General features: G+C 34.9%; 1 protein-coding gene across 4 annotated transcripts in view; it reads left to right on the top strand.

Annotated features, from left to right (window-relative positions):
- TASP1 (taspase 1) overlaps positions 1-13,703 on the top strand; it is a 277,276-nt gene that overhangs the window by 33,039 nt on the left and 230,534 nt on the right. For all 4 annotated transcript variants that reach the window (XR_009405434.1, XM_059406523.1, XM_059406522.1 and 1 more), the window contains exon 5: positions 6,243-6,363. Coding sequence is in view for 3 of the 4 variants with exons in the window: in XM_059406523.1 (XP_059262506.1) it covers positions 6,243-6,363 (121 nt within the window). In the remaining variant the exon portion in view is untranslated. The remainder of the gene's footprint in view (positions 1-6,242; positions 6,364-13,703) is intronic.

Raw genomic sequence — 13,703 nt, forward strand, 5'->3', positions numbered from 1 at the left:
ATTAGCTAGCTTTGGAATTGTCTGCTACTTCTATCATTTGTGTCATTTCTGGATCTTTTTTTATTGTAATTTCTTCTGGTTATGGGCCATAGTTTTCTGCTTATTTATATGTCTGGTCATCTTTGGGTTTATACTAAACATTGTGAATTTTATATCTTTGGGAGTTGGCTATTGCAGAACTTTGTTTTGGGACACTTGTTCATTGTAAATCATTTTTATTTTTTTGAGGCTTGCTTTAAAACTTTGTTAGTGCTGGTCTAGAGTAAATTTTCTAAAGTTAATTGGGTCTAATTTTTGTGGCGTTACCTTCTGAGACTTTCCCTGATAGCCTCAATCTGGCTGATGGGAAGATAACCTAGTCTCCCCTCTGTATGGGCTCCAGAAATTGTTTAGCTTACTGTTTTCCAAAGCATTTTCCTTTGGCCTTGGAAGTTCCCTAACAAATATATGCAGACTAATACTTATTTAAAGACTCTGGATCTCTGGACTTCTCTCTGTAGCTTTTTTCTTTTTGTACCCTGTACTCCATTTACTAGGCTTTCTAGCCTCCTTGAACTCATAACTTCATCTCCTCAACTCTGGAAGAATGTTGGCTCTCTTTTGGGTTTCTTTTCCCTGAGTTATGGCCTGGAAAGTATCTCTGGGAATTAAGTTGAGGCATCTAATTTGTGACTCTTTTTTCAGGATCACAGTCCTGTGCTGGCCTTTGATTGAAATTCATTTGTTGTTTATTTTGCCCGATTTTCTAGTTAGGAAGATAAATATAATCTCTATTATGTCTTCATAGTCAGAAGTAGAAGTTTAGTAGATATACTTCTAAAAAATTTTATTTATCTTTTAAAATTTCTGTTCAATGTTCCAGAATTCATTGTTTATGCACCACACCCAGTGCTCCATGCAATATGTGCCCTCCGTAATACCCACACCCAACCTCCCACCCTCTTCCCCTCCGAAATCCTCAGTTTGTTTCTCAGAGTCCACAGACTCTCATGGTTCCTCTCCCCTTCCAATTTTCCTGAACTCACTTCTCTCTATACTTTTGAAGTTATATATATAAATTTTTTTTTTTTTTAAAATTTAAGTCATCCCTGTACCAAACGTGGGGCTTGATCTTACAACCCCCACATGGAGTCACACATACTACCAACTGAGTCAGCCAGGTGCTCATGAAATTATTAATATAGTTTGAAGTAGGAGAAATATTTTTGAAAAAAATTTCTTCTAAGATACCTTTTAATTTTTTGCACGCTTTTTCATATTTTTAAAATGTTAAATTTAAACCATCATGCAGTAGTCATTTTCAGAATAACTTTGTTCAATCTGTGATTTCTAATTGGATTATTTAAAAAATTTTGCCAAGCTGATAAGCTGATATATTCCATATCAAGGATTGTTGAGATATTGTATACCCTGGTATGATCTTGTATGTATATTTTGGGAATTACTATATGTAGGTAGATGCTTTACATTTTTTTCACATTTCCGTTCCTTTTCCATACTTTGAAGATATGCATGATTAGGCAAGGGAGGTTATATGTAGTAAAGAAAAAAACCTCAAAAAACAAAAAAACCCAAACCGTTGTAATGTAATTTACTTGCTTATAATCTCTTCTGCTCTGTTCTGTATGAAAAGATCCAGGGCAAGAATTCGGTCTTCATCTGTATTAAACCATAATTCTTAATTAATTAATCAATCAATAAAATTAATTATTATTTAATTATTCTTTGGTTGTGATCTCTTTCCCAAGATTAAATTCTGAACTGATTTAGCTAGAAATATTAAGTTGGAAGACCTTAATGAAAATCCTTATGCTTAATTATGCATATCTTTCCTCCATCTTATAAAATGCCTTATTCATGGTTTTATTTATTTCTCAAGTTTCACAGTTCTGTTCCTTTCCCTTCTCTCTCTCCTTTTTTCTATTCCTACTACTATCATTTCCATGCCAGGTAGTTAGTATTTCAAGCCAAGTTGTAAAATAGCCCTCAGTTTGGTCTCACTGATTTCAGTCTCCTCTCCTTCCTTCTCATACAACATGTGAATGTCAGTTTGTTTCCTTGACCAATATACCCATTTTGACTTTCTCTTATACAGAAATCTTGACTGGCTTCTCAATGTTTTTTTTTTTTTTTTTTTATTCAGGTTCAGCTTCTGATTTATTCAGCATGTCTCAGTCTTCAGATTTGGCTCCAGTAAATCATTTTTGCTAAATGTGTCTTCTGTGGCTCTGATGCTTTCCCATTGCTTATATGTTGCTCACATAATTTCCATCAGCTGGAATTTTCTAGCTTCCTGGCTACCTTCAGGAAGTCTGCTGTTAACTTTTCTGTCTTAGTGGGCCATTGCTTTTGAGTGCTCAAAGCATTTATTATCTGTTTACTCAGTTCTATATAATTACATACTTTTTTGTTTTTTTTTCTATCCTGTGATCTTATTTAAAGTTCTATTGACTATAAGGTTATTTAACTGCATTAGGACAAAAGCCCTGTTCTCTAATCCCTGACCCCTTTGCTCTAGTTATAGGTACATATTAAGAAGGTTTAATGTTGTAGTCAGTTTTCTTGGATCTTGAAGAAATACAGGAAACGGAGTATTTGTAGATGATATGAGGCATTTGGTGATCTAAAGGTTGATCCAGATTTGCTCTAGTTTATTAGATAATATAGGTCTTACCTTAGAACAGAGTTAATTTTCTGGATTGACTCAGTTTTCTAGAATGTGAGGTACAGGAGTAGGCCTTTCATCTATGCAGTGATGCTGAGGAGTGTCAATGTGATCTTTCCACACCCGGCTCTTTTTTTTTTTTTTTTTGAAGTCTTTTAGAACTTTGTCCCCATGATGTTTATTTTTGTTGTAAGATTTTATATTGTTACATTCCCCCCCGCCCCCCCCGTATCTGTGGTTGGGAATCATGTATGATAATATATTGACATAACAAGACTAGTGGTATATATATTTAAAAGCTTTATTCACAGTATTAAAAAAATAAGGCAGTATCTTTCTTTTAGATTTCAAATACATGACTGACATCTTTTCGTTTTCTAAAATTTAAATTCAACTAGCTGCCAACATATAATACATTATTAGTTTTTGATATAATGTTCAATGATTCATTAGTTGCATATATGACCCATTGCTCATCATGTGCTCTTCTGATTCTAGGACTTTATGTTCTGTGTAGTCTGCTGATATAAGTTTTTTTTTCTTCATGGTCTCTTTTTATTTTTATTTTTTTTAAGATTTTATTTATTTGAGAGAGAGATTTGGGGAGGGGGGCAAGAAGGGGGAGAAAAAAAGAATCTCAAGCAGGCTCCATGCTCAAAGTGACGTCTGATGTGGGGCCTGATCTCACAATTGTGAGATCGTGACCTGAGCTGAAATCAAGAGCTGTATGCTCAATGAACTGGCCAACCCAGGGACCCCTTCATGATATCTTTTTAAATATATAATTCACATACCATAAAATTTACTCTTTCATAGTATACAGTTCACTGGTTTTTAGTATATTAATAAAGTTCTGCAGCCGTTGCATCATCTACTTTTAGTTCATCTGAATCACCACAAAAAGAAAAACAGTACATATTAGCTGTCACTTCCCATTCCCCCTTCTGCAACCCCTGGCAACCGCTAATCTACTTTATGGATTTTATTTTCTGGAAATTTCTTATAAATTGGATCATCCAGTATGTGATCTTTTGTGACTGACTTCTTTGACTTAGCATTATGTTTTTAAGGTTCATCCATATTTTGCCATGTATCAGTACTTTATTACTTTTTATTGCTGATTAATACTCCACTGTATGGATATACTATGTTTTACTTACCCATTCATCAGTTGGTGGGCATTGAGTTGTTTTCAGAAGTGCTGGCATATGAGTATTAAGTAAGCTGTTGTGATTATATGGGTATAAGTTTTGTGTAGATAGTTCATTTCTCTTGTGTATATACCTAGAAATGGAACTGTTGGGTCAAATGGTAACTTTTAAGTTTTTGAGGGGTTTCCAGATGTTTTCCAAGGTGGTGTACCATTTTACATTCCCATCAGCAGTGTATAAGCGTTCCAATTTCTTTATGTCCTTGCCAACACATCTGTCTTTATGATTCTTTTTGATGTTATTGTAAGTGGAATTATGGGTGTGAAGAAGTAGCTTATTGTGGTTTTGATTTGCCTTTCCTTGATGAGTAATGGTGTTGAGCATCTTTTCATGTGATTATCGACCATTTATTTATCTTCTTTGGAGAACTGTTCATTCATATTCTTTATCCATTTTAAAATTGTGTTTTTATTTTAGAGTTGTGGGAAGTTTTTTATGTATCTTGGATACAAATTTCTTGTGAAATAAATGATTTACAGTCCCCCACTCCCATTCTATGAGTTTTTCTACCTTTTTTATTGTGTGCTTTGAAACTCAAAAGTTTTAATTTTGATGATATCCAATTTATCTAGTTTTTTCTTTGTTTTTTTTTTTTTTTTTTTTTTTTTTTTTTTTTTTTTTTTTTTTTTTTGCTTTTGTGTCATATCTAGGAAACTGCTGTCTATTCTGAGGTTCTGAGGTCATGAATGTTTGCCCTAATTTTTTTTTGAATGGTTTTATAGTTTTAACTCTTACATTTAGGTCTTTGATCAACTTGGAGGTAATTTTTGTATAGAGTGTGAGATAGAACCCAGCTTTATTTTCTTGGATTGAATATCCAGTTGTCCCAGCTCCCCCCAGAAAAAAGACTATCCTTTGTTTATTGAATTGTTCTGGCATAGTTGTTGAATTGACCATAAATGTAACCTTCTATCTGGGCACTCAATTCTATGGAATTGATTGAATTCTATTGCATTGATCTGTATGTCTGTCCTTAGCTATATCACACTTTTAAAAAAATTTATTTATTTATTTGACAGAGATCACAAGTAGGCAGAAAGGCAGGCAGGGGTGGGGTGGGGTGGGGAAGCAGGCTCTCTGCTCAGCTCAGTGTGGGGCTTGACCCCAGGACCCTGAGATCATAACCTGAGTTGAAGGCAGAGGCTTAACCCACTGAGCCACCCGGGTGCCCCTATATCACACTGTCTTGATTACTGTAGTTGTAAGTTATAAAACCTAGAAGTGTGAGCCTCTGATTTCGTTTTTCTTTTAAAGATTACTTTGGTGATTCTGAGTCCCTTGCATTTCCTTATGAATTTTAGGGTTAATTTGTCAAATTCTGCAAAAAAGGTAGCTAGGATTTGATACAGGATTTGAAGCTGTTCAACTTTGGAGAGTATAGCTATCTTAAAGATATTAAGCCTTTTGATCTATGTACATGGCTGTCTTTACATTTATTTAGGTCTTCTTTAATTTTTTCTTAACATGTTTTATAGTTTCAGTGTATATAAGTCTTCTACGTCTTTTGTTGAATTTATTCCTAAGTATTTTATTCTTTTTGATTTTATTGTAAGTGGAATTGTTTTCTGAATTTCATCGTTGCATTGTTCATTGCTAATGTGTAGATGTAACAATTGATTTTTGTATATTGATCTTATATTTTGAAACCCTGTTGAACTAGTTTATCAGTCCTAATAGTATTTTAGTGGCACCCTTGGGACTTTTTGTATACAAGATTATGTCATCTTCTATTAAGAGATAATTTTACTTCTTCTTTTCCAACCTAGATGCTCATTATTTCTTTTTCTTGCCTAATTGTTTTGTCCAGAATATCCATTTTAATGTTGAAGAGAGTGAACATTGCTGTATTATCCCTGATCTTAAGGGAAAGCATTCAGTTTTTCACCATTAATTATTATGTTTGCTCTGGACTTTTTCTAGATGTCCTTTATCATCTTAAGGAAGTTCCCTTCTATTTCTAGTTTGTTGAGTGCTTTTCTTATGAAAGGGTGTTGGATTTTGTATTTATTGGTATGGTCCTGTATTTTCTCTTTATGTTATTTTCTTCTTTATTAACATCATGCACCACATTAAGTTTCACATATTAAAACCAAACTTGCTTCCCTAGGATCCCTCTTGTTTATGGTGCATTTGGTTTGCTAGCATTTCCTTGAGGATTTTTGTGTTTATATTCTCAAGATATATTAGCCTGTAGTTTTCTTTTCTCATGATATCTTTGTCTTGTTTGGGAATCAGGCTAGTACTGGTATCATGCAAGGAGTTGGGAAGTGTTCTTTCCCTTTCTAGTTTTTGAAACAGTTTATAAAGGATTGACATTAATCTTCTTTAAGACTAATGGTATTTTAATTTTTGTTTTTATTTCTTAGGATTCTCCTTTTACAAATGCAGGAATGGGATCTAATCTAAATCTCTTGGGTGAAATTGAGTGTGATGCCAGCATAATGGATGGAAAATCCTTAAATTTTGGAGCTGTTGGAGCACTGAGTGGTATGTGGACATTATAACACATTATCTCTGTTCTCTAAAAAATTATGAATATTACTATATGATGTCTCCTAAAGACTTAGTCCATCTAGTGTTTTCTACAATTCTTGCTTAGAATAGTGTTGAAAACATCGTTTCCTTTTATTGGATGTAAAACATGAAATCTTGAAAGTTTTAAAACATGCAAAGTTTTAAAGAAAATAGTAAAAAGCTTATGTTAGATCTTTGTTAGAATTTGATCATTATCCTCCATCTCCTTGGGATTACAGACATTTAACCTGTGAGTTAGTATATTCCATTAATTTTATGATTATTTGAAATACACACATAATATATTTTTTTGTTAGAAAATTTAAATGATGTAAATAAAATTTCCCCTTGACCTTCCAGATCTTTCCTTCTTATCCCTTTCTCCATGGAGAGTTTTAACCAGTAAAAAAATTGCATTTATCTATATTTTTATGTAATAGAAATAGTTTCACATATGTGGTTTTTTAAAAAAAAATGTACATATTCTTATGAAACTTAATTTTTTCTTTGCATGGGATGTTTCAGAGATTTCCCCCACATCAGTACATATAAGATATATCTAATATTTTATAATTCTTTTATTAAAGCAAATATACATGAAATGCACAGATTTTAATTATAAAGCTGCATTAATTTTTAATTGTATACAGCTATATAAACCATTATCCAGGGCAAGATATGAAATATTTCCGTGTCAAAATACAGAACATTTTCAGGGTGTCTGGGTGGCCTTGGTTGAGTATCAGGCTCTTGATTTCAGCTCAGTTCCTGATCTCAGGGTTCTAGGGTCTAGCCCTGCGTTGGGCTTTTCGCACTGCACTTAGCCGGGGGTCTGCTTGTTCTTCTCCCTCCCCTGCTTGTATGTGCTTTTTCTCGAAAATAAATAAATAAAAAATCTTTAAAAAAAAAAAAAAAGAACATTTCCATAATCCCAGGAGGGTTTTCTATGCTCTTCCTAGTTCATACCGCCTATACTCTGCTCCTGCCTTACCCTCTCCTCCTGTTCTCCCCTAATTTAGACTGCAGGTACCATAGATCAATTTGCTTGTTCCTGAAGTTTATATGAGTGGAATCATACACCTCTGTGTCTTTTTTTTTTTTCCTTAACACTATGCCTATGAGTTTGACACATTTTTCTGTCACAATAATTTTTTTCTTTTTATTAGTAGTATTTTATTGCATGAATATATAATAAATTATCTATTCTCCTTTTCATGGATATTTGAATAGTTTCTAGTTTTTGACTGCTCCAATGAATATTCTTGTACATGTCTTTTGGTATACATATGTTCTTAATTATCTTGGATATAAACCTAAGATTTGGAATGATGTTTACCATTAAGATCTTATCCTTGGGTGCCTGGGTTGCTCAGTGGGTTAAGTCTCTGCCTTCGGCTCAGGTCATGATCTCAGGGTCCTGGGATTGAGTCCCACATCCAGGTGCTCTGCTCAGCAGGGAGTCTGCTTTCCCCCTCTCTCTCTGCCTCTGCCTACTTGTGATCTCTCTCTCTCTCTCTCTGTGTCAAATAAATAAATAAAATCTTAAAAAAAAAGTTCTATCCTTAAGATCAGGGATAATATAGCAGTGTTCACTCTCATCACTTCTGTTCAACATTATATTGGATGATACATTTGGGTACATAATGTGCTTTGCTTTAGTTGATATTGCTGGACAGTTTTCCTAAGTAGTTATAATCTATACTTACACTCTGCACTGTATGAGCATTTTAGTTACACTACATGAGGGCCAGCATTTGGCATTGCTATTCTTTTTAAAATGTATCAATTTTGGGGTGGCCTGGGTGGCCTAGTTGGTTAAGTGTCTGCCTTTGGCTCAGGTCATGATCCCAGGGTCCTGGCATTGAACCATATGTTGGACTCCCTGCTTGGTGGGGTGCCTGATTCTCCCTCTCTCTCTGCCTGCTGCTCCCTCTGCTTGTGCTCTCTCTCTCTCTCATTCATTTATTAATTAATAAAATCTTTAAAAAAATAAAATTCATCAATTTTGGTATCTGTGCAGTAGCATTAATTGTTTTTTTTTTTTAATATTTTATTTATTTATTTGACAGACAGAGAGAGATCACAAGCAGGTAGAGAGACAGAGAGAGGGGGAAGCAGGCTCCCCTCTGAGCAGAGAGCCCAATGTGGGGCTTGATCCCAGGACCCTGGGATCATGACCTGAGCTGAAGGCAGAGGCTTTAACTCACTGAGCCACCCAGGTGCCCCGGCATTAATTGTTTTAATTTAAGTTTCCCTGGTGACTAATGACACTGAGAACCTTATGACATACTTATTAGCCATTTAGATATTCTTGTTTTATGTTCAAAAGTCTTTTGCATATTTTTATTGGATTATCTTTTTTCATTGATTTGTTGAAATACTTTATATATTTGAATGCAGATCATTTGTCAGATACCTGTGTTATGTATATCTCCTCCTAGTCTGTGGATCATGTTTTTATTCTTCTAATGCTGTCTTCTGATGAACTGAAGTTTTTAATTCTAATGTAGTTTAGATTACCAACCTTTTACTTTATAGTTATTTAAAAAATATTTTATTTAAGAAATCTTTGTCTACCCAAAGTTATGAAGATTGTCTCCATTTTTTTCTTTTAATAGTTCTGGTGTTTTTTTTTTTTTTTTAAAGTGAGGTTTATACCCACTGTGGGGCTTGAACTCATGACCCAGAGATCAAGAGTCACATGCTCTCCTGACTGAGCTCACTAGGCATCCCTAATAGTACTTTTATTTTATTTTATTTATTTATTTAAAATTAAAATTATTTATTTTCAGCATATCAGTATTCATTATTTTTTCACCACACCCAGTGCCCCATGCAATCTGTGCCCTCTATAATACCCACCACCTGGTACCCCAACCTCCCACTCCCCCCCCCACCACTTCAGACCCCTCAGATTGTTTTTCAGAGTCCATAGTCTCTCATGGTTCACCTCCCCTTCCAATTTCCCCCAACTCCCTTCTCCTCTCTAACTCCCCATGTCTTCCATGCTATTTGTTATGCTCCACAAATAAGTGAAACCATATGATAATTTACTCTCTCTGCTTGACCTATTTCACTCAGCATAATCTCTTCCAGTCCCGTCCATGTTGCTACAAAAGTTGGGTATTCATCCTTTCTGATGGAGGCATAATACCATAGTGTATATGGACCACATTTTCCTTATCCATTCGTCCGTTGAAGGGCATCTTGGTTCTTTATTTTTTACCTTTCATGTTTAGCTCTTTTATCAAGCCCAGATTAATTTTAGTGTATGTAAGATAGGAGCTGACATTAATTTTTTTTCTCTTATGGATATCCACTTGGTTCATTGCCATTGTCAATAGAAAGGACAATGTTCTCTTCACATAACTGTGCTGGCAAATCAGGTGATGGACTATATGTACAATGGCTTGTTCCTGTACCCTCTGTTCTACTCTACTGTTCTATTTATTGCTATACTTTCTTGATTACTATAGCTCTATATTTTTTATGTTTTCTAATATATTTATATTAGTGATATATATGTATCACTTGATACCTGGTTTGTGTAAGATTCCTAACTTCCTTTTTTTTTCCTTTTCTTTTTTTTCTCTTTTCTTTTTTTTTCCTTTAAGGTTATATTGGCTATTCTAAGTGTCTGGGCATTTTCACAAAATTTTTGAGTCAGCTTGTCAATGTCCATAATAAAACCCTGCTGGGATTTTGATTGGTATTGCATTGAGTATATAGAATCATTTGTGGACAATTGATGTCTTAACAGTATTGGATATTCCAGTCCACAAATATAGGATATGTATATTTATATAAATGTTACTCATGTTTTTTCCTCAGCATTGTTTTATGGTTTTCAGTATAAATATTATATATATCTTTTATTAGTTTTCTTCTAGATACTTCGTTTTTGATGCTATTATAAGTATATAAATTTAAAGTGTCTAATTGTTTTATTGAATTCAGAAATATAATTGAATTTTGTTATTGGGCTTGAATTCACTAGCCTTGATGAATTCACTTGTTCTAGCATTTGAAAAAATAGGTTCCCATGTAACTTCTGTATACACAATTATATTACCTATGACTCATGCAATTTTACTTTGTCCTTTTCAATATTTAAACTTTTCATTTTTTTCTTACTTTACTATACTGGCTGTAACATTCAGTACAATGCTGAATGTAAGTGGGGATGGTGTACATCCTTGCTTTGTTCCTGATCTTAGAGGGAGAACATTAAATATTTTACCATTCTGTATGCTCTGCTAGCTTTTGGACTCTCATAGATATCCTTTATCAGATTGAGGAAGTTCCCTTCTAATCTTAGTTTACTGATAGTTTTTATTACAAATGGGTATTGATTGAATTATCATAAAATGCTTTTCTGTGTTTGTTGAGGTAAAGAGTTTTTTCCTATATTTTGTTAAACATGAAATTTGTGATTGATTTTTGAATGTTCCTTTTATTGGCATAAAGTCTTCTTGGTCATGTTTGTATCTTTATATTCTGTTGGGTTCAAGTTGCTGATGTTTAAGATTTTGACATCTATGTTCATGTATTAGATTGGGCTTACTTTTCCTTTCTTGGAATATTTTCAGGTTTTGGAATCCTGTTATAGCTGACCTCACAAAATGAATTGGGACTTTTTTTTTTTCTAGGAAACAGTTTGCATATGATTGGAATGATTTCTTCTGATAACTCATTAGTTATTCTAAATTAGTGGCATTTTCTTTGTAGGAAGTTTTAAAAAATGGATTCTATTTCTTTAAGAGTTATAAGATTATGTTTTCCTCTCACGTGAGTTTCAAGGAATTTGTCTTTTTCAAATGAGTTGTCAAATGTCTTTACTTAAGGACTTTTTAGTTAGCTTTTTTCCTTGATTTCTAGTTTAATTTCACAGTGGTCAGAGAATATCCTTTATATGATTCCTTATGCTTCCTTATATGATTCCTTCTATGCTTTTTGAGACTTGCTTTATGGCCCAGTTTATGGTATGCTTTGTTAAACATTCCGTGTGGACTTTTTAAAAGAGTAATTATTTTGTGGTTGTTGGGTACATGTTCTGTATGTGCTGGTTTGGTCAATTTGGTTATTCACTTGTTCCAATCTTCTTTATCCTTTCTGGCTTCTATGATGGGTAAGAAAGAGTCTATCAATTAGTTTTAATTTTAATTTCTTTCATTATGAAATTTTATTGGTAATGAAATTTCATGTTTAAAGGCCATTAGCATTTCTCTGTGAACTGTTTCATATCTCTTGTGGCTTACCTTTTAACTTTACTTATAATGTGCTTTATTATATTAGAATTAAAAATTTTTATTTTCAAACTTATTACTTATTTTTGTGTGTGTCTTTTGTATTTTGCATTTCTTAAGGTTTCCCTCATAATTATAAGTATATTCACCTATATTTTCTTCTCATACACTTATAATTTATTTTTCATTTACTTTTTTTTTAAAGTCTATATACTTTTTTTTTTTTAATTTATCAGAGAGAGAGAGGGAGAGAGAGCGAGCACAGGCAGACAGAATGGCAGGCAGAGGCAGAGGAAGAAGCAGGCTCCCCACTGCGCAAGGAGCCCGATGTGGGACTCGATCCCAGGACGCTGGGATCATGACCCGAGCTGAAGGCAGCGGCTTAACCAACTGAGCCACCCAGGCATCCCTTTCATTTACTTTTTTAATGCATTGTTTTTTTCTGAAATAACCAACAAATTGTCCCTACATAATCTTGAATAATAACAATAATAATAACAATTTTTCATTGGGTGACTGTTACATACCATGCATTGTTCTCCAGTAGTTCATATGTATGCAGTCATTTAATTCTCAAAATTACCTTTTTTTTTTTTTTCAAAGATTTTATTTATTTATTTGTGAGAGAGAGAGAGTGAGAGCGAGCACAGGCAGACAGAGTGGAAGGCAGAGTCAGAGGGAGAAGCAGGCTCCCTGCGGAGCAAGTAGCCCAGGACGCTGGGATCATGACATGAGCCGAAGGCAGCTGCTTAACCAACTGAGCCACCCAGGTGTCCCTCAAAATTACCTTTTGAGGACACTACTTTTGTCCTCATTTCACAGATAAGGAATCTGAAATACAGAAGATATTTAGTAATTGGCCCAAGGTTACTTTATCAGTCTGGGTCCAAGTAGGAGACAAATCACATGGTAGATTAAATAGGGAATGTTTAATGTACAGAACTGTTAAACAGTAATAGGAGAGTAACTATACAAAGATGGAAAGAGAACTCAAAATGTATTCTAGGGCAGAGGGAGAATACCCAAGTAAGGATAAACTTGGAAGATTTGGACCTTATTGAAGAAGGTGTGGTTGTAGCCCACTGCCTAGCCGAGAAGTTGCTGGGTACACAGGCCACAGTCACTGTGAGACCAAGAACAATCCTGTGGGGCACAAATGAGCTCAGGCTGGTAGGTGGGCACATGGGGGTGAGGAAACTATGTGAATTGAACCTCTGTTGCACAGGGTAAAGACTGGGTTTTTGGCTTACCCAACGGCCCTCTCCCCATGGGACACTTCACTCTTTGTGCCTATGAGGCTGAGAACGTTTGTGACTCGAGCTGGGCACAGTCCTGTTCTTTCTGGGGCTGTCAGCTATGCTGCTGTAGCCTGAATCAGGAGCTGGAGAAAACATGTGGTGGCCAAATGCTGCAGAAAGTTGCACCTTGAAGGCACTTAGCACCAGGGAATACCATGTGGGCCAAATAGTGAAGAAAAACTGAAGCTCTCCAAGCCTGCCTAAGAAGCCACCTGGTCTTCCTACAGTGTGTCTCCACAGTGCCCTCTACTGTCAAAGCTACCAGTGTGCCAACTGGCAAAGGAAGCATATTTAAAGGGCCCATATCCATTTTCACAGGTCAGGCAGTGAAGGGAGAATTTATAGCTGAGAAGCAATAGATAGCAGGTACAGTTATAAAACAGTCTGACTCCCATCACTCTGTGTTCTTTCTACCTCTCATATAGAGTCTGTCTTTTTCTACTCATTTGAAATACTGTCTATGTCATGTATTAAACATTCAAATGCTTGTGTGGTCTATTCTGGACTTTAGCTTTATTCTGTTCCATTGATGTATTTGTCTGCTTGTGCTCAAACCACACTTTTTAAATTAAGAATAGTTTTTAATAAGAGACGGTATTTTTTTAAAAAAGATTTATTTATTTATTTGACACAGAGAGAGAGATCACAAGTAGGCAGAGAGGCAGGCAGAGAGAGAGGGGGAAGCAGGCTCTTTGCTGAGCAGAAAGCCCGATGTGGGACTTGATACCAGGACCCTAAGATCATGACCTGAGCCGAAGACAGAGGCTTA

The sequence above is a fragment of the Mustela nigripes genome, chromosome 7 (genome assembly GCF_022355385.1).
Source record: "Mustela nigripes isolate SB6536 chromosome 7, MUSNIG.SB6536, whole genome shotgun sequence".
NCBI classification, from domain to species: Eukaryota; Metazoa; Chordata; class Mammalia; order Carnivora; family Mustelidae; genus Mustela; species Mustela nigripes.